General features: G+C 38.0%; 1 protein-coding gene across 4 annotated transcripts in view; it reads left to right on the forward strand.

The window, feature by feature from the left end:
* The window catches only part of ARHGAP32 (Rho GTPase activating protein 32), a 275,104-nt gene that overhangs the window by 197,582 nt on the left and 53,000 nt on the right, over positions 1-24,522 (forward strand). For 3 of the 4 annotated variants that reach the window (XM_037134236.2, XM_053659422.1, XM_037134235.2), the window contains one exon: positions 1,915-1,996. In XM_037134236.2, coding sequence (XP_036990131.2) covers positions 1,915-1,996 — 82 coding nt within the window. Of the gene's footprint in view, positions 1-1,914; positions 1,997-12,234; positions 12,853-24,522 lie in introns of those variants that run through there. The other variant, XM_037134237.2, reaches the window with a different exon arrangement.

Here is a 24,522-nt window from a genome sequence, read left to right on the forward strand (position 1 = left end):
TTTTTAGTTGTGTATCTGTATCTTTTGAGTTCTTCTTTTACTTGTTCTTTGACCCAGTAGTTGCTCAGTAGCATGTTGTTTAGTCTCCACACATTTGTGATATTTCCAGTTTCCTTTCTATAGTTGATTTCTGGTTTCATACCACTTTGGTTAGACTAGATGCTTGTTAGGATTTCGGTCTTCTTAAATTTATTGAGACTTCTGTCCCAACATATGGTCTGTCCTTCAGAATGTACCATGTGCACTTGAGATGAATGTGTCTCCTGTTTTGGATGGACAGTTCTAATATATCTACTAAGTCCATCTACTCTGTGTCATTTAAAGCCAGTATTCCATGTAGACTCTGTCTTCATGATCTGTCCATTAATATAAGTGGGGGTATTGTTAATTCCTCCCTACAGGTTTGTTAATAATTGCTTTATATATTTTCATGCTTCTGGGTTGGATGCTTATATGTTAATAAAATGGTTATCTTTTTGATGGATTGGCCTGTCATTATAAAATACCTATATATGTCTCTTTATTTTTTGTCATAACATCTATTTTGTTTGATATAAATACAACTGCATCTTCTTTTCTCTGGATACCACTTGCTTGGAGTGTCATCGTCCACCCCTTACAGTGAGCCAGTGTCTTGTTTTGTAGCAGAAATGAGTCTCCTGAAGGCAGTATATAATTGGGTCATGTTTTTTAACCTAATCTGGTACTTTGTGCCTTTTGATTGGTGAATTCTGTCCATTCACATTTAGGGTGATTATTGACATATCAGGACTTACTACAGTCATTTTATCTTACTTAGTTCCAAATTCAAATATTTCAAACAAAACCGATCATTGTTAATAGCCCCCTTTTAGCTCATGATAACTGGTTACGTCTTTATAATTTTAAGAACTACCATAGACTATCGATCCAGAAATTGAAATAATAATGCAGCAAATGAGTATGTGAAACTAATCCTGCACAGATGGAAATCATACAGCTTAGAACTTCATGATGATTCATATTCTTGGAAGACGATTGCATTCTTCCCTAGAGCCTGTCCACAGGGGGGTGTACAAAGTGATGTAATTTTCATGTTTCAGTTTTAACATCTGCTGCATGGTAGTTTGACTATATTCCTATTGAAGAAACATCTATAAATATTGGTAAAGATTTCCTTCTTACTTTTGTTCCCAGGCTGTTTATCTCTGCAGTCATTCTTTTGGCTGCACTCTGCAGTCTTTTCCTAGCATTCGACCTCCCTGGGATTTGACCTGGGCCTGAGTAGTTCCACCAAGTGGTGTGTTTTTCAGAGCCACATGCTGAGACTGGCTTTTTTTGCTCTCTCTTGCTTTCCCACATATCCACACACTGCTAGCTCTTTAACCACAGTAAGAACCCAGGTTTTAAATGAGCAGTTGTTTAACCAGTTTATTTTAGTTTTGTCATTTTTCATGAAACCTGTGGAAGAATGAAGAGAAAAAATTTTTAAATTTGAATGTGGCTTAGTGTAGGTTTTTAAAAAATTATAGAGATGATAACAAATATAAAAATTGACAGGGGAGATATTAACACAACCAGATTGAAATTTCAGCAGATTATATTATTGAGTGGTAAAAATTATATGTACTACATGCAGAGTTGGTGTCAGATTAAATATTTTAATTGGTGTAAAAAAAGTGTGGGACACTAAAAGCTAAAACTTAAAAAGCAGGCTGAGATATTTGTGCAGTTAAAAGACATAACTCTCTATACGCATAGCAACAGATTGTTTCATTGTTTGTTTGTGTAACTGGTATCTTCTGTGCTCTACAGTCTTGGAATAGTAGAATCATTTGGGAGGGACCGTGGAGGACATTACTGGAATTGGATTGGCATTGTTCACACACTGGTCTGTTCTCTGATTTAAAATCCTGTCTTTGTTGCTTTTCTTAGGTGGGGCTCTTCCCTGGACACTGTGTTGAGTTAATTAATCAGAAAGTTCCCCAATCAGTGACCAACTCAGTGCCAAAACCAGGTGAGTACTCTTTTTCATTAGTGCGGTTGGTTATTTTATCAACTTATTTTATCAACTGTGTAACTACACAGATGTTCCCTTCTGGTCACAGAGCTCATTTTGCTGCTCTTTGTATTTGCTGATGTGATATGCATTCTTTCTTTTACGTGGCTTTGATATTGAGATTTTTATTCCTTTATTGATCATTTCACAAAGGTTTATGTGCACTCAGAATTTTAGACAACTTTATAGAACTATTTGCTCCATTAAGCTTTGTTATTTTTTGTTTTTATAATTACACTGTAGGAATATAGCTTATTAATGAATAAAATGATAAAAATAGTTTTTGCAATTGGGAAGTCCTGCTTTATTCTTTTTCAGGGTTAATTGGCTTTTCTGGGCCCCTTGCCAATTCCATATGAATTTTAGAATCAACTTTTTTTTTTTTAATTTTTAATTTTATTTTATTTTTAATTTATTGAGTTATTTTTCAAGTACAGTTTTCTTTTGTCAATTTCTCCCATCCCAAACCCCCTCCGCCCGGTCTCCCCACCTCCCTCCCATCCCCCCCTCCCCACAGACCTCATCCCTGTGTCTTTCATATAGAATCAACTTTTTAATTTTCACAAATAAGTGAGCTGAGATTCTGACAGGGATTGTGTTGAGTCTATATATGAATGTGGGAGTTACCATCTTGTCATTATTTATTAAATCTTCCAGTCCATGAACATGGGGAATTATTCCATTTATTTAGTCTTTCTTTAATTTTTTAAAATGTTTTGTTTTTTTTTAGGACATAAAATTTGCATTTCTTCTATTAAATGTGTTTTTTATTCTTTTCTTTTTGATGCTATTAAATGGAGTTTTTAAAATTTAATTTCTTATTTACTGCAAGTACATAGGAATATAATTTTATATGTTAATTTCATATTCTGAAACATTGTTGAAATGTTTATTCTATAATTTTTAGTGGATTTCTTGAGATATTCTATTTACAAGATCATGTTGCCTGTGAATAGAGATATTTTTACTTTTTTTCTAACAATCTGAAATTTTTTTTCATTTTCTTGCCCAATTGCTTTAGCAAGAACATGTAATATAATGTTGGATAGAAATTTAAGAATTGGCATCCTTGCTGTTTTTTTGATCTTAGGAGAAAGCATCTGGTTGTTAACCGGAATTAGCTGTGGGGATTTTGCAGCTGCCCTTCGGCAGGTTGAGGAGGTGCCCTTCAATTCTTAGTTTGTTGAGGGATTTTCTCATAAAAGTGTGTTGAATTCAAGTACTTTTTATCTGTGAGATGATCGTAACTATTTGTGATCAGTACTTTGAAGTTATTAAAATTTAACATCAAAATTTATTCCTTTTGCATTGTTTTTATAAATTTCTGCTGTAAAAGCTTAACTTTTATTAGTTATTAAGCCTCATCTTTGATAATTTTGCCTCAGATATACTATAAATTGAGTTTTTAAAAATTAGCTTAATATCAATATTAAACTGTATCAGTCAAATACTTTCTCATGTTTTGGATGAGAAAATGACATTTCTAATTGTGATAACCTTCAGAAGCTTTTGAAACTTGAGAAATTTAATCAGTTATTGATATTTCTGGGAAATAGGTTTCTATTGATAGACTCATATGGATTATTAATTCTAAATTAGTAATGACATAGAATGACAGCACCCCTTCAAAAGCTAATTATTTTAGCTTTTATGAGCAGCATCGCAGGATTGTCATAGGGAAATGTGCATTCTTAGTACATTTTGGAAAGGATGATGTGAGTTCTATCAGCCTAAGGCTCGTTTCACACGTTGAAACTGTCTTTGCCCACAGTACAAGCAACTTCAACGTTCTGTTTATTTTTAACATTGCCATCTGTCACTGTTAGATACCAAATCTGAAAGATGTAACTGTAGTTTGAGATTGAAGTTTAAATCTCCCTATATTATTACACAACAAGGGCAATAGGAAAAAAAATTCTCTTTGGAGTTCTTCTTAATGTTCTCAGTTTGTTCAATTATTTGTATATGTAAAATTGAAATTAATGAGTCATCATGTCCTGCTTGGAGTTTACCAAGCAGTTACATCTTTTTATTGATTTCATTCTTTAAGTTTTTAATGTTCTCGACTGTTACCTCTTCAGTTATTCCTTTTGCACAGCTCTTTGCTCCTCCTTGCCTTACTCACCAGTCACATTCTTTGTCATTGTCTTGCACATCCTCTCCAGTTTGGATACTTTCTAGTGACCTCTCTCAGAGTTCACTGACTCTTTTCCCTGTGTAGGCATCTCTTAAGTCTAACTAATAAGTTCTTAAATTCTCATATATTTTATTTTTAGGATCAACTTTGGGTCTTTTTTTTTTGCAGTTCCAAGGTGGAATTCTCCATCTTCTGATAGTATTTACCTTTTCCTATATTCAGTAAGCAAGAGGCTGGTGGGGAAGGGAGGCAGAGAGGGAGGACTGCGGGGAGAAGTGATGAAAAAAGAAAAATTATGAAATAAAAAGGTGAAAAGAGAAGAAAAGCAAAGCTTACTCTTGAGGTATAACTTCTAAAAATGAAGGACTAGAGAATTTGGACAAAGCGTCCCTCTGAGAAGAGTTACGCAATTTGGATGGAAATGAAAATATCTCTTCAAAGCATTTGAGAATTAGTAAGGCAGTAAACAAGTAAGGCTAAGCAGCAGAAGGAAATCCAGGGGGCGTGGCCCCAGTAGATGGAGACATTGTTCCCCGGTGCATCTGCTAGTGGAGTAGAGAAAGTCACAGTGCTAAGGGGAAATGGTAGTTCCCAGTCCAGCAGGGCAGAGTGACTGGTAAATGCCCCAAGTTTGGAGTTGGACTTTTTGTAGAAATTGACAATTGATTCTAAAACTTGTATGGAACTGCAGATCCAAAAATACTGAAGACAATTTTGAAGAATAGAAAAAGTGGGAAACTTACTATAATAGATATAAGACTTATTGCAAAACTTCACTAATTAAGATACTGGTATCGATGCAGGACAGACAAATGGCTCAGTGGAACAGAACTGGGTTCAGAAACCCACTGTGGTTATCTCGATTTGTGATAAAAGTAGCATCACAGAGCATCGTCCAAAAGGCAGTCATTTCAAACAGTGGTGTTCGGTTACCTGGGCAATTACATATCTGATCCTTATTTAATCCCACGTACAATTTCAGGAGAATTGTAGATCTGTGTGTGGAAGATAAAACACAACTTTTAAATGATTACTCAGTATAATATCCTCATGACATATTTTCATGATCTTAGGTTAGACATAAAGCAGAAATCATAATTGAAACACTTAATAATTAAAATTAAAGTGCAGAGCACTGTCATGTGATGCTATTATGATAATGAAAAAGGTAAATCACAAAGTGAAAATGTATTTGCAGTACTTGGATCTGAGAAAAGTCAGGCAACCAGACTGGAAGAAGCACACAGATAGCAACAGATAAAATGATATTCTAGTTGATTGAAAATTTGAACAGATACTTCACAACAAATATCCAAAATACTCAGTAAGCATGTGATAAGATGTTCAGCATGATCAGTCTTTAGGGAAATGCAAATTAAAACCTTATTGACCCAATACACACCCACTAGAATGGTTAAAATTTAAGAGTAACAATACCAAAAGTCGGTGAGGATATATATATATACATCACTGGAAATCCTCATACTGCTACTGGGAGCATAATGTGGGACAGTCATTCTTTATACACTCTTGCGTAGACATAGGATGTTCCCAGCAACCTTCTTCCTATTCCTAAAAGCCAGAAAACTAGAAAAACTGAAAGGTATAGTAAATAAAGGCATGTTCACTCAGTGGCTTTCTCTGCACCAATAGAAATAGAATGGGTTACAGCTGTAAGTAACAACATGGGTCAATCTCACAAAAATAAATGCTTCTAAAAGAAGTCTGATATACGTAAATACTTACATTATAAAAGTCCATATAAACAAAGAAAGCTCATAATCAATGGAGTTGGTGCTAGAAGCTAGAATAGCAATGACCTTCTGAGAGGAGAGAGGCGCCACAAATGATTGGGCTGGTTAGGTGGGGGGATTTCCAAGTGGCTGGTAGAGTTCTTTCTGCTGATCCAGGTAGTAATTGTATGGAAAGATGATGCCAAGCATATTTTGATGTGCTAATTGCCTTTTGTATTTTTCCTTTGAGAAATGCCTATTCAAGTCCTTTTTCATTTTTGGATTGGTCACTTTGTATTTTTAAAATATACCTCCCATCTAGATGAATATCTTTTGCAGTATTGCTTTAATATACAAATGTTGGAAATCATATTTTCAAAATGGATGTGATGCTTCCATACTGTAAAATACTCTGCAACTATTCAAAAGAAGAAATAGAGGCATATGTGCTAATCTAGGGCATTCTTTTTCTGTGGAGCATTTTTAAATGAAAAAGCAAATTACAGAACAGTATAATTCCATTATAAATTCGTAGAAGAGAATCTAAAGGATACATACCTAGGTGAAAAGAATAGGTAGCAAGAGACATTCCATTTTTTCTCGGTGTGCTTCAGTATTAAATCCTTTAATATGATCATGTATTGCTGTATGAAATATGAAAACAGATTGTAGTCACCCCTGCACTCCATCCTGTCCAAATAGGGAGTTTTCCAAGAGTCCTCCTTAATGCACCTACCCCATAAAATCGATATTTTTGACAATAGCTTTAATGTAGGTATTTTATTTCATTGACATACCTGTGTCAGAAGCAGCACAGTTGAAAGGACCAAGAGCAGGCTCTAACCTTGAGTTTTAATCCCTGTGCCAGGTGGTCGCTGCCTGTGTGTGGTCTTTTGGCTTCTCTGATTTCCAGTTTCCTTATCTGAAGAGTGGGGCAAGGTTGTTTGGAACATTAGGGATTAAGGCACTTAAAGCTCCTGGATACTTAATGAATGTCGGCTGGTTTTTTTTTTTTTTTTTGCTTTATGTGTATTTGCTATGTCACTGAAAGTCTGTCAGAAACTAGATCTGTTTAGTTTACATAGATACTTAGTTAATGTATGATTCTTGGCATCACCCATTTACCAGTATCTCCAGGTATACAGCAGGAACAAATGAATCGCAGTAGTTTTCATGGGATTGAGGCGGGGAAAGGAGCCCCTTTGGACTGTCTCTCTAATGGAGTTTGCATCACAAGTTTTTGTCTTTTCTGATGACACTGAATTTTTTGGTGAGCAGACAGAAGGAGCTGAAGCTCTCATTTTGTCGTGTCCTTTTAGGAAACTGTTCCTCTAATATCTAGTTTTTTTGTTGTGTTACTTGCAATTTTGCTTAATTACAATGTTTTACCCTCTGTTTTCATTTGTTTGCTTCTGGATTGTTTCTGGGGTTGTGTGTGTGTGTGTGTGTGTGTGTGTGTGTGTGTGTGTGTGTTTCCAGCACTCGATTTTCTGTAATCCTATTTCTTTACGTCACTTCAATACAAAGTGACTAAACATTCTATAAAATAGGTCTAGGTTTTCACTTATCCTATGTGGAATGTCGTATTGAATAATCTTCCCATTGAACATACACTTACTTGTGTTCCGGAGGCTAATACTTGAAGAATCAGATGATTCAAATCAGTGAATCATCAGTGCCTAGGAGGCACTGATGTAAGATTCAAAGGAGGACCAGAGCAGTAGAGTGCCCTGGGGAATTTTCTCTCTTAAGACATTGCAGGGCATAGCTCAAGATACTATTTTCTCACTTTGCACCAGGGAAAAACAGTTAGAAAATTGATAATTCCACATATTTGCCAAGTGCTTTAGAGTTTATGATACTTGAATTTACATTGCTTAAATTGGAATTTGAATCTTTATATTAGTTTCAGCTCCCCGTGACAATCCTTTTGTAACAAGTGGAGTAGCAGGGGAAAGGTGAAACAATGTGCCTGAGATTTCACAACTGGGACTGAAACCTGACTTCTGATAGTAATCGTAGCTGGCACTTACGTAGTCACACTGTGTGCTAGGCACTGTACCAAGTACCGGACAAAGATTAACTCCTTTGTGATTACCTAAATCAAAACCCAGAATTCTTCCCACAATAGAACATTGAATAAAGATAAAGTTTATTGTTCTTTCTCTCAAAACAAGTATTTAATATATCTTGCTTTTATTGCAACAGAAGTAAAAAAAGATGTATTCAGGTTTTCACAGGCCTTTATGAATAGAGCAGAACAGAAATTAGGGGGAACTGCTTGCAGGAACCTATTTAATTTGCTAACCTGTTTCAGCCATCATCTTTCTAATGCCTCTCTAATTCAGAAATATCTTTCAGTCTGCCTTCATTATCGATAAAACATAACTCCAAACTATTTTACATGGCATTTTAGCTGCTCTCTCTCCTCCTCCTCTGTCCCATGCTCATCTTTTTCCCTTTGTGCTCTGCTGGGCTCTGACTACTTCTCTGGTCTCTGAACACACTGCGAGCTGTCACAGCTTTCCTCTGCTCCTCCTGGTCCCGTAGACCGGATGCCCTCCTCCCCCTGCTTTCCAGGTGAAATCCTTGCACTTCCAGACTCAGGCCATGATCTCCTTTGTCCATGAATCCTCCCCCCGCCCATCTCTCCCTACCCAGTCTCCTGTGTACCCCAGTCGAATCTCATGGTAGCTGTTTTACTCGCTTGTAAACTGCAGGGTCCTCACAAGTGACGAGTTTGTCTCACTCATCTTTATCTTCCCAAAGGTTGTATGTACAGTGGATGCATAATGATGCCTGTTGCATTACTCTATCTTAATAGTAACTATTAAAATAATTTTTTAGAATGCAAGTTTTAGTCAGTTTCTGACTTTAGAAAATAATGGACTACATTTCAGCCTATAGCAGCTATTGTTTATCACTCATTTGGAAATGTTGTATGGCAATGAATTTGATGCTGTTTTGTTTTGCTTGTGGGCAGATAATCTATTTTATAGTGATTTGTATCCTTTGTACATATTGTTTATATCCTTCGTATCCTTCATACTGTCCAAGACAGTTGATTGGTAAGCATGGACAATTCCCACTATAGTTATCAAGAATATTTCTTAAACTCCCAGGCACCCTTCTGCCATTGCCAGGAGTAGGTCCCTGGTCAGTCTCCTCCTTGCCCTAAGCAAAGCAGCTTTTCCATTGTGGGTCATTTCTAGTGTTCATTTATTCATTAGTTAGAATGGCATTGAGGGCATACTATGTACTAGGGCCGAAGCATTCAACATAACAGACAGAAATCTTGTCATTTTGGAGTTTGTATTCAGGTGTGATGCGAGGGAGAGGCAAAGGTAGACAGGTGGAATGTGTAGTGTGACAGATGAAGCTGGGAGAACGACGAGCCCTGGAGGGGGTTTCAGAGGAGGAGGTGCTGGAGTGTGGCTGTCATGGGGCTGGAATTCAAAGCCGGTGGAGTGGTCAGGGAAGGGTGTACCAGACAGTTCCTTCTGAGCAAGAACTGGAGACGAGGAAGGGAGATGGGCACATGCCTGGGTGAGAGCTCTCCAGAGGGAACTGCCAGTGAAGGATACTTGTTGCCAGTAGAAATAAGGCCCTTCCACGAGATCGAGAGAAAAAGCGTATCATAGACCCATGCATGGGGAGCTTGTGGTGTGGCAAGGTTTATTCAGGTAGAAGTCTGTCCTTGTGTTTCATCTTTGTCTCCCCACCATGGAAAAGTCCAACTGTGTTCTCAGCAGGGACACATTTCAAATGAAGGTTTAGTCCTTTGGACCCCACATGGTCTGCTGAGGGCCCCACACAGTGGCTTGACCCACATGGTTGCAGTTGTTCCCCAGTGAGAGAGAGAACGAATGAACAAATGGGGCAAGTCCGGGTCACAGAGCAGAGAGAGAGCATCTTTGTTCCCTTGGAGTTATTACCAGGAGCGTTTTCAAAATAACCAATCAATTTCCCAAGCGTTTGCAGGCTTCTGATAGGTCTACCCCAAGTTAGACTGAGAGGCTTCTATGTCCAAGCACCTCCCCTTGTGTTCCCCAACAGTTCAGTGCTGGGAAGGGAAGAGTGTTAATCCCTTTGGCAGAGAACTGCTGGAATCCCCTGCAGTGTGTGAAGCTGTAGCTTCCTGGCTAAACAAACAGAATTATGCTCCCCAGTTTACTAAACTCAATGTCTAATTCCCTTTGACCCCTTGCTTATTAATAATTAGCTAACTACCTCTGGTAACCTACTGAGCTGGGTGTCCATCTAGCTTGCTAAAGGATCGGCAGGAAGGCCAGTCTGACTAAAGCAGTGAGTGATGGACGTGAGGCGAGGTCTAGAGGTGAAAAAGGATCATGTTCTCTTGGGGCCTGGGGGCCATTATCCATTTTGGCTTTCGTTTAAAATTGGATAGGAAGACACTGGAATGTTTTCAGCAGTTGTTATTTGACTCAGCTTCCCTTAATGGACTGTTTTGGTTGCTGCATTAAGGAGAGGACAGGGCATGGGTGAAGATAAAGCTTGGCAGTGGCTTTTGGAGTGACACTGGCAAGAAATGATGGTGGTCGAGACCAGGAGGGTCGCTCTACCAGTGGTGAGAGGTGTTCTGATTCTGAATGTATTTTTGGCTATTAAGCTGGCAGCATTTGCAGCCCTACTGTGAAGGGTTTGCGTAATCCAGGCAGTTTCTCTTGTAGAATGATAGCAGTGTCTTTTCATTGCCTTCCTAGTGAATTCTTTTGCCCCATCCCCATCTTCCACCCAGATATACACAGTCCTTCACAGGGCAACCTCCACACATTTTGATGAATATGAGCAAAAACTAGCACGTGACTTCTGTGCCATAAGCAGCCATTAGGAGACAGAGCATAATGCTTTTCAGTCAGCCCTATGATTTAGCTTTTGATTTTGAATTAATTGTGGTCTCAGAAGAAGTTGCAGAAACAGTACAGAGGACCCATATGCTCAAAAAACTCAACTTCTCCCAATTGTAACATCATACATAACTCTGTAGTACGTTATCCAGACCAGAAAGTCGACATTGTTAAATACTGTTCAACTAGATTACAGACCTTACTCCAATTTCCCCAGCTTTTGCACACTCATTTTTCTTACCATGCATTTCTGTGTGTGTAGAGTGCCACCTTTTGGGTTCCAGGTGTGAACTATTGTTATGAAATAACTCTCCTGCACTCAGGCAAACCACTGTTGAATTTGTTTGTTCCTATCTGTGTTGATAGGTTAGGTGATATGAGGGGATTATACGTTGTACTAAGTATTCCCAAGAAGGCCTTTCCGCAGCATGGATTTCCCCTCCCCCTCCTCCTCTCTGTCTTGTCTTCCCTTTCTGTTTTCCTTTTCTCTTTCCCTTGCTGTCTCTAGTACTGACCAAGGAAAGGGTGGAGGAGGGGTAGTTTAATCGAAATTTTAATCACAGAAGGGTGACTTTGAGTTCTCCATGATGAATAAACTTTAAGAGCCTCATTTCCTACTCAGTAAAATCTATAAATGCACAACTTTTTCATTGGTAAAGATTAACATTTTGTTCTTGTCACATACTAGAAATTTTCTGTGGCCTTTCATATTTTAAAATCACATCAGTTCATTGTTTTTCTTATTGTGGCTTCCAATTTATGAACAATTTTGTATTCAGAGCTCTGTTCGAGGAGGAAGGAAAGAATAAATTTGATCAGGAGCAGAAGATTTTGGCAAGGTGCATAATAAATACCCCTGTGTATCTTGAATGTGACAATACCTACCTGTGCGACTTTGCTTAAATCCTCTGCCTTGGTTTCCCTTCTCTGAGGTGGGAATAATACTACAATCAACTTCGCAGGGTTGTATTAAAGACTATTTGTGAAGTAGGTATCTGACACATTATAACACTTCTTTGTTAGCAACAAGTTTCTCAATGTGGACTTACATTGGTTATTAGTAAAAAGTCATTTGGAACAGAAAATATGTTAAACTCTTTCAGTTCATTTATTTCTTTAAATAATTCTAATAGAGTTAACACAGTACAGTACTACAATTTGTTATAAATATTGAGTCTCCAGTATTTTTATAGGTGTAAAGTTACAGTTTTAACACTTGGTCATTATATAAAGGAGGAGGCTATGCTCTGGAAATTTTTTCTAATTCTAGATATTCAATTCTGAAAAAAATTTTATTTTTTTAATGGATAGTTAAGAAATTGCCATCTCAGGATTTTTCAGATGGAAGCAGTATAAATTGATAACTTTTTTTATGTGTAAGAACAACAACTACAGCTTATTATCAGCAGAGATATTAAAGAGTATGTTCGTAGTCTATTGCTGCTAGTTTAATGATTCAGATTTTTGCTGGCAGTACTTCCTGCACAAAGTATCGATTCCTTCCCTTACTTATTTGGGCCTTAAGTGCCCAAATCATTATTATTGGAGACAGTGTCTGCCATCAAGATAGCAAATACAAGCGACTGAACAGTATTTTTAAAAAAGAACAAAGACATAATTAAGTAGCAATTTCCTACTGGAGCTCTCTGAGCAGGAAGTTTTCACCTGTGTGAGGATGATGGGTGGAGCCACACCGGGGAAGCCTGTTCTGCAAGTGTGAGTTCGGCTGGGGTGTTGCTGGGGAGCTGCCGAGCCTGAGGTGCGGAGAAGGAAGGATTCAGCTTCTCAAGGCGATTGCTCTTCCCCGCCCACCAGCCAGCTAGGCTGGATTCCAAACCAAAAGCAAGTCCAGAAAGCTGCCGATGGGGGCCTGAAAACAAGGTGGGAGACTAAAAGCTGGAGATTTGACTCGGAGGTATTCTGTGCCTGGGAAGGTCCGAGCCAGGGTGATCAGGACTCCCTCTGTACGCGTTTGCATAGAACACAGAGCTGTCCTATCCCGAGGAATCAGCTGCTAAGTGCAGTCATTTGGAATAACCCTCAGTATTGATCCTAAAGCCTGAGCCACCGCAAGAGGTAAGGACATCTCAATCAGTTATGCCAGTGTTCGCCGGAGTAACATTCAGAATGTTTCACTGAGACTATTTTTCTGTTTGGGTACATGTGCTCTTGGTTGCTGTTAAGTGAATGGTATTATAATGTTTGGATTGTTCAGAGATTGAATAATTGAGCTTTAATGTTTGTAGAGAAATGGTCATTTTTTTGAAGTAGATTGTACTGCATATGTGTTGGGCAGTGTATCTCTTTGCTAGTCAAGTATTACTCATTTTTCCATTTGAAATCAGCTTAGTTCTTAATGTTTTCGAGACCTTAGGTTAATGCACAGAAGTTTTCATGATTAAAAGAACCTATCTTTGTTTCATAAGCCACCAGTATACATCATATCGTAATTTTTCCTAGCGGGTTAATATTTCGTAGGCAGCACTGATTTACTAAAAAGAACTTGGTAGACTGTTTAAACAGGCTGTTTACATTCGCTTAAGGTAGTAACCCTCCTGCCCTTTTTCTCTTCAAGTAGGGTGTGTATTTTTCTCATTGTAAGGAGAACCATCTCTTCCCATAAGATATTTGTGTTTACTCCTTTTCTTCTAGCAGAGATTTTTTCACCATTAGGGTCCGTATTTATATGGTGCTCCTTTAGACTTTTTCACTCAGATGAGATGGTCACCAGAATTTCCCCTGAACCACAGGTCAGCTCTGTCAAGCATTTGAACATTCCCCGTCCCCCAGGAATGTTTGTTCTGCAGTTAAAATGATACAAATATTTTAATTTTGAAGACCATAAATGGGAGAATTTCCAATTTTAGACCTTTTTTAAGTTGTCAACTTAAAAAAAAAAGCACCTGTATACAGCTCTTCTGTTAATGGTTTGAGACCACACTTATCTCTCGAGAAGTGTTATGTAGCAACACTGTATATGGTATTCGGTAGAAGAGAGCAGAAACCTGAGGTTTCTTAGGTGAAGTTTACATGTAAGACAGCTGCAGAAGGAAGGAGTAGAAAGGGGTTCTACACACCCTTCCTGAGTGATCTCAGCCCCAAATTCAGGAGGTACAGCCAGATTCGCTTGAACCTGGTCTGGAAAGGTGACTCAGGTTCTGGGTAGCTCTGTACTGTGGAGGATTCTAAAAGTTTTCAGAGCAAAGGTAAAGAAAAATTACAGTAGTAAAAATAACCCCTGTTTATGGACACTGAATTAGTGATTGGCATATATATAATTTCATTAAAGCATACAGTAACCCTGAGTGATATGTATTATTATTATCATCATTCTCATTGTGTATGTGAGGGAATTGAGGCTTTGCTTATTAAGACCTTGCAGGTTGGAAGTGATTAGAGAGTGGATTCGAACCCTCAGGTCTTCCTGTCTCAGAAGCCCATGTTCTTGTTCCCCATGCTAAAGGTAGGTCTTGTAGGGCAAAATTCTGCAATGTTAGTTTGCTCTTGATGGAGTCTTCCTCACCAGTTCAGTGCTCTCCAAATGTCACAACATTCCCCTCTAGCCCACGAGAGGAGGGAAAACCCAACCCATAGAACCTAGCAAAAGCCATCTTTGATTATATCAGTGGTCTACACTGAACTCCATAGCTTAATAAAGTGCAAAAAATTATATGACACCACAGTGATGTGATTACATTTTAATCTTGTAGAAAATTTCAGGGTGAGTTTTCACAATGTTAAGATTGAGGATCCAAATTTTCAGATTTCTAGAAATCCTTGTAGTCCTTTCGGTAGTCCTCTTACTTTCGATGTTACTGAATTCCTAAGAATGCATAGTTCATTGTATTTTAATTTTTATAAGAGAAAATATATACATAAATTTCTTCCTGCAATAGTGCTAGTTTTTAAATTTCTATGAAGCAGTATTAGTTCATCGAAAAATAAGAACCGAGGTTATTTTAAAATCCTAGCAGAGATGCATTCCCAGCCTCTATCCTCTAGCCAACCATCCCAGAGCATTAGAATCCTCTGGTGTCAGGAATTTATATCCACATCATGTTTCCTCCTACTCGCCACTGCTAAAATGCAAATCTTTTTGTTCTGTATTTAGCAATGCAATTAGTCAGAGTCTTATATAACCGAGGTGGTAAAATCACCAAGTCAATTTTTTTTTCTCCTACAAAGTTAAGGAACAAAACCAATCACTTATTATTTAAAATTTTGATTTAAATTTAAAAATAAAAATTAGTATTGATTTTAGTAAGATAAATGTAGAGCTTACTTATATCTCCCTAAAATCAAGATCAATTTGAGCCTTTTGATATTTATGACTGAAATTTATAGCTCCTGGAAAAGTAAATATGTAATGTAAATAATAGGAGTGTTTTATCTTAACCTGATGACCATTTTCCCAAGGGAACTGTGATTTTTAAGATCTAACGTATCATGCCCTTTCTAATGTGTAACTTGATGTACTCTAGAAAGAGCAGGAGCATGATGCTTTGGTTTCATTGGTTTCATTCTTAAGAGGGTCAGATACATTTTACTCAAATGCCTAAATACTTTAGCTGACCACAGGCATGTCATGACACATGAGAGTTGTGCTGGATGTTCTGAAAAAGCGCTTTTGTTGCTTGCCTTCTGCATCTCTTTTCCCAAGTGAGTTGTCCTTATCCTTGCTTTCCGAAAGGTTCTTCTTTAAAGATACTACACATTTATTTTGTAACTCCCTGGTATCGCCCATTTGCATTCTGGTTATTAAGGCCTTTGAAATGCCTCCTCTTCTCTCTCATAAGTAAATGGAAACCAATTCGACTTATGTAACTGTTAGGAGCTTTGTAACTTTTCCATCCAGAGCCATTATTGCCAGTGTTATTTTTAGTTTAGCACTGCACGTACATGACATTTCTCAAATACCTGGTTTCCTTCCTCTGAGGTTAGAATGTACAGGCAGCACACTGTTACGGTTGTCCACATTCCGGAACCTCATCCCTGAGCTGATCCCAGATATCTTTTCTGGTAGTCTCTTGCAGCTGTTACAGGCATCAGAGAATTGTGTTTTTTCTCTTCCAAAATTGTTCATGATATGTTGATAAAAAATGGTTATGTACTCTCTTCCACATATATTCTACAGTGTATTGAGATTTAATACTCAAATTTACCTAAAGATTTTCTTGGACATTGTGAGGTGGTGAGAAGAGATGAAATCCAAGGCTGAAGCTGCTTTATTCTTGTTCTAAAAATTAGAAGTAAACTCAGCATTTTCTAGAGAGACAGTGAACACTTTAAAGCATTTTGATTATCACCTTGGTAGAATATAAGTTTTCAGAGGTTCAGCATCTATAGATACTATTTACATCTTTTTCTCGTGCTAGAGTGAATTCTTAAACCTAGTTCAAAAATTAATCTGTATAAAAGCATATGGCATTTTCTTAAAAAAAAAACACACCAATATTATAAATGATCATCATACTGTTCACCAAGGTCTTCCTAGCAAATAAATCAAGGAACCAAACAGTAGAGTATTATGTGGCATGGTTGACAGCTGTGAGTGGCTTAACCATGAAAGGTAGTACCATTATGCAGTAAGTCCTGGCAGTAGTTATAAGCATGTCGTATGAATTAGTTGTAAAAGCACTTCTTATTAAGTTTTCTTAGGGAATAATAATGTAATATAAATTAATTTAATTTTAAAGGTGCTAAGCCTAGTATACTATACATAAAACAATAACAGTTAAGAATGACCTTTCTATCTTAAATTTTTATACCAGCCCTTTCCAAGTTGAATTAGAAAGCTTAATTTATTTTTTGGCACTTCTTGCCAATGAAGTTTTAAATGCTGTTATTTTTTTTTTCCTCCCGATAAATTTTCCTAAAGTGAAGACATTTTTCTCCAGATTTTAGAGCTTCCTGTGCTTCATCCTTTCTCATGATTTTTCATGATTTCTCAGATATTTTCACTGAAGTCTAGAATTCATCAATTACTTGGTTAAACTGTTTTTTCATATTATTAAATTGCGATCGAAACTGGCTAATTACCTTGTCTAAAATCTCACAGGCTGTTGGCAGAGTCAGGACCCTGTCTGCATGTTTGTACCGGCTCACGCCCGGCCGACACTAGGCATGATTGGGTGATGACTTTCATGAGACTCGCTGTTTTATTATTGGAAAGGCATAAAAGCTTTCAGTTATTAGGCCATTGGTTCCAGGATGTATTTCTAAATCTCCAAATAGAATTGCTAATGTAACATACCCCAATGTGAGCAAATGTCGGAAGCCTTCAGGAGTTTAAGATGGAACTTTACTGGCCAAAATTTCAAAGTTTTACCTGCGCAGGGGCGAACTCTCGGGGTGTCTCCGGAGACACAGTGCCAAAATGACTGCAAATGAGAGCCGTGCCTGGCGCTTACAGCCCGGGGTTTTTATTGGGGTGAGCAAGCAAGCAAATACAGAAGCAGACGTACCTGTTAGCAATTGGCTATCCCGAGAGAACACACATGGCTATGTTCTCTGCTTGCAACGATGGATACGTTTCTGGAAGGACAAGGTCATGCACAAGGCGGTTTATCTTGTCCAGCACTCTTTGTACTTTCTGTACTTTTCTATCTCCCTTGCTGAGACAGTCTGGTGCCTGCCTCGTCCTCCCCGCTAATTTTATCTAATTCCGGCCTAACCTAACACTAACATTTTATGCTTATTGAATATTTTTACCACATATAAAAACTATGTTTTTTAGATATTGCAAGATAGTACCAGATACACTCATGAAAAAGATTTGAAATACATATATTAAGTCATCCTGATTTAGAGCTTGGTAATTAGAGAAGAGAGGAAAGGTATAAAGTGTCATTAATCTGATAACCCTTATTACTTTAGAAGTCATTACATTGAATGTAATGGGAGGTTAATCAGGTTTTATTTAATATACCTGTTCTTATGACAGACTATTATGGACTAAATTCTGGTGATCAGGCCCTCATTTATATTTTGAGTTGTGCAATGCTCATGCAAACTGAGTTTAAATTAGCAAAACCATGTGAAGCACTAGAACATAATAAGCACTCAGTAAATGTTAGCTAAACTGTAATTATTGTTATGATATTACTGTCGTTTCTGGGGTTTCTTTCCATTTTTTTTGGCTACCTGGTTTAGGGCTTAGCTTTTCTTCTTCATCTTGCCTTTGTAGGAGGGAGGGGGCAGATCTAACACAAGGTTGACCAGAAGGTTCACAGAGGTAAAAATAGGCCCAGTGATGGACTTTCTTTCACCTGTCCTTACTCTGAGTGTGGTTTGTAAGAAATTCCTTTTCTCTGATTTGGGTGGTGTTTTTCATAAGACCAGGAGAACACAGCATCAAAATTATTCAGTTGTATTTTCAGCTATCGGCTTAAAGGAACTTCCTTTATTATCTTTATTCACGCTCAAAGCTTTATTTGTCTTAAAGCTTTGTTATGTTATGAAGAAGGGAAGGTTACAAGATGTTCTATTTTAGTCACTGGAAAAGGCACTTTGAGCTCAGTTGTTTAATATTTGAGTCACATGTTACAATCTTGCTCTGCCGTCTAGCGATTGACTTTCAAAGGTTTGCAGAGTTGTTACTGCAGTGGGTCACAGATTACTTTCTGAGCCCGTTCAAGCCGATCCGATCCACTTGACACTGTCCACTGAGGAAGAGCGGCGGCGCGGCTGTCCAGCCTGGGTGCTGGCCCTGCAGTCCCTGGGCTGCGCTTCTCAGGGGCCACCCACCCTTTCAGGACGCGTGACAGTGCATGTGAAACACAAGTTAATTTTTGTATCTCTAACCAATGTTCTTCTTAATAAATTTAAAAATACTAACTGTTCACTTTAACTGCATACTTAAGACTGTAAATATAAATCTATGCCATACTTCTTTGCTGCTGTTTAAGGCATCAGCAACTGTTCCAGCTTTCTCTTTTTAGAACTCTGTCTACACTGTACCCTGTAGATTTTTTTATGATTGTCTTTTCTTTACTAGAATTCACTTCTAATATGTTTACAGTATTTCTATGTTTTTACAGTTTCTAAGAGGCAGTTTTGCTGTGGCTTAACGTTTTAGTGTTTTAACATGCTCCTTGCCTTCCCCGGGCTCCTACGCGCACTTATACCCCCGCAAAGGACACGAGAAAAGTAGGCGGAAAGGGGACTCAGCACGTCGGTATAAAAGCAAGATTCTTTATTTCATGTATAAATGAAATTTGCCACATTGAAAACTTAAAAACTCAACAAGACAAAAGAAATGGCCATCTTATTAGATGCAGAGAAATCATCTGATAAGAAGTTCAACACTCGTTCATAAATATCTTAGAAATTAGATAGGGAATTTCTTTAATATGTTTAAGATTTCTACCCCAAAACCTCAAGGAGATTTTATTCTTAGCAGTGAGACATAAGAAGCAGTCTATTTAAAGTCAGGAAGCAGATAATCCTTTATTGGTGGATTAGTGAAATTAGACAAAAAGAAATAAAAGGAATGAAAGGAAGAAGCAAATCTGTAGTCTTTGCAGATGGTTGTCTACAAACCCAGAAGAATCTACGGTCAGATTAGTAGAAGTGGTAACAAAATTAATCGAGGTTGCTGAATGAAAGATAAATAACACAATGCCAGTAAAAGCGCTTAGCATTTACTAAGCTTTTTTCTGTCTGGCACTGAGTGCTTTATACACTTATTTAATCCTCACAACAACCCTCCAAGGTAGTTACTGTTTTTTAACTTTTTCAAAGATGATGAGATAGGGACCGAGAGTCCTGAACTGTGTTCATCATTGTACAGCTAGAAGCCTCAGGCACAGCTGGCCGCAGTCTGAGACGCCGCGCTCATTGCCTTCTGTGCACTGAGTAATAAACTGTTAGAAAATATAATTTGGGAAATTGTGCCACTTATAAAGATGATAAAAATCCTTAAATTCCTGAGAATATCTCTAACAAAAGTACGCGAGACCTGGATGGGAAAAGATTAGAAACATTTATCGAAGGACATAAAGAATCTTGAATGCGTGGAGAGAGAACACTGTGTCCGTGGGTGGGAAAGCTCAGGGTCACAGAGAGGCCTGTTCTCCTGGAGGGACTGCCGTCCAGTGCAGCCTCCAGCCGGTTCCCAGGAGGTTTTTCCCCCTTTTATAATTTGATGGGTGGATTCTAAAATTCACATGAAAGAGTAAAGGGCTAAAAATATAAGGGCAATTTTGAAGAATAAGAGTAGGGGAGGGACTTATCTTTCTAGATATTAAAACTTACAAAGTCCTAGACATTCAGAAAGTGAGGCATTCATGGAGAGATAGGCAGATAGAATTCCATTACTTATTATATGCATTTTTCATGTAATTTTCATGTAATTTGTAAGAATCAATCTTACAAATTAGTAGAGAGAGAATAATTCAGTAACAGGTGAGGAAAACAATTGGTTACATGTAAGGATGGAAGTGATACGATTGTGTGTCTGCCACACCCCAAATACATAAAAAAGTTGTTGAAAGTCAACTTAAAATCTAAAGAAGTAAAATTTTTTTACGAAAAAAAAAAGGGTATAGAATAAATAGAGGACCTTTGGGTAAGGAAAAGTATCTTAAATCATGGAAACCTGTAGTTTTCGACATGTAGAATTTTATCCAATAAAAGATAAGCTACAAATGTGAAAAAGATATTTATGGTGTATATAATTGACAAAGGATTTATTTCCAGATTAAAGAGCTTTTGCCTATCATTAGGGGAAAGACAACCAAATAGTAAAATGGGCAAAGGGTGTGAGCAGTTAATTTCTGAAGAAGAAAACTGAATGGACAGTAAACAGAGGAAATGGTCTATAATCTGTCAGCAAGTACAGATGCACATCTTAAAGAGGAATAGAACTTAAAAGTGATCCCGTGGTCAGAACGTGAAGACATCCGATAGAACTAAACAAGACAAGAAACGAAGAGTGGTGGCCCAAAAATACATTCTGTGGGATTGTATACTGGTAAATCATTTTAGGGAATGTATTTGCAAAACTGAAATAAGGTTGAAAATAAAATACTCTACAAGCCAACAGTCCTACTCCTAAACATAAGTGCCAGAGAAGTTCTCTCACTTGTGCCCAGGGAGACACTCTGAAAATTTTTAATGCCTTACTGAGTTTAATAATAAAAACTTGGAATGGCAGTCAACAAGAGAATGGTGTATATACATGTGAGGGAATACTCTAATGTAGTTAAAATGAATATGCTGAGCCACAATTATGTATTCTCAAAATTCATAATTTTGAAGGTTTGATATAGCATGATTTCATTCGCTTCTGGAAATTTTAAAAACAGGCAGAAAGATAGTAAATATTGTTTATGGCTATATACACATGAGTTAAAGTATAAAAACATGCATGGAAATTGTACAAAATTCAGGATATAGGTTCTCTCTGTAAGAATAGGATTGAGGGGAGTACACAAGAAAGAGTTCGGCTCCATCTGTAGTGCTTTATATATTTTTAAATTTAAAAAAAAGAAGGCCAGGCTGAATAGCTCAATTGGTTAAAAAAAGAAACATAAATTTGAGGAATATGGTTAAATGTTAAGATGTGAAAAAACTAGATGGGTACATGGATATTTGTTATATTATTCTCGAACTTTTCTGTATAAGCAAAGAATTGAGTAATTTTTATAAAGTATTTTTACTTTGGCTTTAATATTTCTATTAGTTTCTTAGGTCTTGATTACCCAGGGTAATTGTGACCCAGGCCTATTTCTTATGGTTGTGTTTTTCGATTAGTGTGTCCTGCAAACAGTCTCTGAAGACTGGGAAGTCACACTAAGCCAGCAAGGTATGGGCCAATGGCCGTAGCAATAGTGTCCAGGTTAAAACTAAGTGTAATATAATAGGATTTTTTGTCTCAGCAACTTTTTTTCTAAATTCAGTTTTTAGATATTCTTTTGAAGAGAAGAACTTTTTTTAACCCTTCCCAGTGAACACTGATTTTAGGGAGAGAGGAAGAGGGAGAGAGAAAAAAAACAAAAAATCATCAACTGGTTTCCTCCTTTAGGTGCCCCACCTGCAGATCAAATCTGCAACCTAGGTATGTGCCCTGGCCAAGAATTGAACCCACAACCTTTTGATGTTCAGGAGGATGCTCCGACCAACTGAGCCACCCGGCCAGGGCAAAGGGCAGAATTTTTTACATTAGTCCTTGTTATATAACAACGTAAGGAAAAAATTAACTAGACAAAGCTCAGAGAAAAATTTTTTCTCCATATTTCTTGGTACAAATAGATACACTGTTAAGCCTTAAAAGCAAGTTGATGGAATTTTGTATTAAAATTCAAATTTTTTCATATTTGTTTGACATAAAATATTTCCTCATTTCCTTTTTTGTGTGTGTCTCAGCTTTGGAATTTTGTTGTGTGGTTACCATGAGGTTTATATAAAATGTCTCCTAGTCCACTTTCTTCTGACAGCATCTTTTTTTTTTTAGCTATAAATTAAGTTTATTTATTTATCTATTTTAAAATTTTATTTAGTTATTTTTCATCTGACAGCATCTTATCTTCATTTCCTCCCACACAAGTTCCATCTTTTCCTTCTTCCCTTAATGTTTTTATTGCCATAAATTATTCCTTTTTATGTTGTGTTCGTTACCAAATCGAAGTAACTATAGTTATTTGTGAAGCTTTTCTTTCTCTTTTAACCTTTATGTTATAACTAAGTGTTCAACCCCCTATTCTGAAACAGTTGCAATTTTCTGCTTATGTTTGTCACTTTACTCAGAGTTTTGTGCACTTCTGTCTTTTTGTTTCAAGCAGAAGAGCTCCTTTGGACTTCCTTGTAATGCTGGTCTTGTGTTAGTAAATTCCCTCAGCTTCAGTTTGTCTGGGAAAGCCTTTATTTCCTCTTAATATATAAAGTATAGTGTCCTCAGTGGTTTTTATCTCTCAGTATTTTGAATGTATTATTCCGCTGTTTCTTGGCTCACAGAGTTTCTGCTGAAGAATGTGATGTTAGCCTGATGGGGTCTCCTTTTCAGGTTCTCCTCCTCTCCCCACCCGCTCCCGTCACCTGCCCTGCTCCTGCTTTGAGAATTTCTTCTTTATTATTGACTTTGGTCAATTTTAATATAATGTGTCCTAGAGAAGGTCTTTTTACATTGAAGTGTTTTGTTAGCTTTTCCAGTTTCTGACCCAGGCGTGGGAAGTTCTTGTTTGATAGGCTTTCTGTCTCGTTCTTCCTCTTCTTCTGGGACACCCCTTATCCTCTGTCACCCTTTCTAATGTAGTCAGATAGTTTTCACAGAGTTCTTGTATTTTAAAAATATCTTAGTTCTCCTCTTCCACCGGAATCATCTCTGGGTGTTTATCTTTGAGCTCGCTAATTCTCTCCTCCGTCTGGCCTGCTCTGTTTCCAGCGCTCTCTGATGCATTCTTCCTCTCATTATGGAGTTCTTCACATCCAGGGTTTTTGTTTGGTTCTTTTCTAGGTTTTCAGCTTCTCTGATAAAGTCATCTTTCTGCAGATTAAATTTTATTCCTGAACTGATTGAACTGCCTAAGTTTTCTAGTATCTTACTGAGTTTCTTCATGACTGCATTTTTAAGTTCTTTATCATTGTAGATCACAGTCCTTCCTGACTTTGAGTTTGGTTTCTGGAGCACTGTCGTTTTTTATACTGCAGTACCTTGGTTATCCATGATCCTTGATGTATTAGTTCCTCTGCCAGCTCCCTGGCAGTAGTGAACACCTTTCTTATTAGGTACCATTTTGATATTAATGGTTCAGCAATTTGATAATCGGTACAAGTTTTGGTTCCTTCTTACGTGAGCATTAGGTGTGCCTCTGGGGTCTCTGTGCCCTGCCTCTGTCTGTGTCTTGGGGGTGGGGGCAGGGTGGGTGTGGGAAACAATGTGGTCTTGGGAGTCTTGGCCTGGGCGACTGGTGCCCCTGCTGTGTCTGGGTCACTTGGGTCTCAGGACACAGCCACTGTGTTGTGGGTATGTGGCAGTTGAGAAGGGAGTCAAGTTTTCAAGGTCCTCCTGCCCTCTGCCACCTGCTGCTCCCTGGTTTCCTGTGGCTGCTGGCACTGCAGTGGTGTGGCCAGGAGACTGGGCGTATACCTTCACTGCAGATCTCCCATGGTGTGAGCACTGTCACAGCTGGGGGAGAGCCAGATTCCTGGGTGCTGAGGCTGCTCCTGCCTTTTGCCCCTCTGCCAGGCTGGGCTGTGTTGCAGGGCCTCCTGTGCCACTGCCATTTTGGCTGGGGCTGTGGGTTCAGCTGAGGTGTCTGGGGAGTCAGGTTGCAGGGTGTGTCTCTTTACCATTCTGCCTTCCCTACATGTGCCAGCACACCAGCCTTCAGGTGTACCACTGTGTGCATCTTTCAGGCATCTTCTCGCTGGTCCAGAGAACCTCTGTTGTGTTATAAATGCCCCACTTGTTGTAGATTGAAGGGGAGATGGATACAAAGACGTCCTCTCACCCTGCCATGATGCTCAAAGTAGTTCAAAGTGTGCAACAGAGACTTAGAATTTGGGCGGTTACAAGAGACCCTTACATTTCATGTAGTTCAGTGGCCTATACTTCTGCTGTTAAATTTCTTCCAAATAGTCATTTAATCTGTGCTCGAAAACTTTGGGCAAAAGAAGGATTTGGGTACAATTGTGAGAATCCATTGGACATGCTACACATTACACTCATGCTTTATTATCTCTTAGGGTTAATGAGTACCATGTCCTCAAGTTGCATGCCTCCCATCTCTGCCCGCTCTTTTTGTC

This window comes from Artibeus jamaicensis, unplaced genomic scaffold (assembly GCF_021234435.1).
Source record: "Artibeus jamaicensis isolate MK-2021 breed Jamaican fruit bat unplaced genomic scaffold, CSHL_Jam_final scaffold_660, whole genome shotgun sequence".
In the NCBI taxonomy this organism is placed as follows: Eukaryota; Metazoa; Chordata; class Mammalia; order Chiroptera; family Phyllostomidae; genus Artibeus; species Artibeus jamaicensis.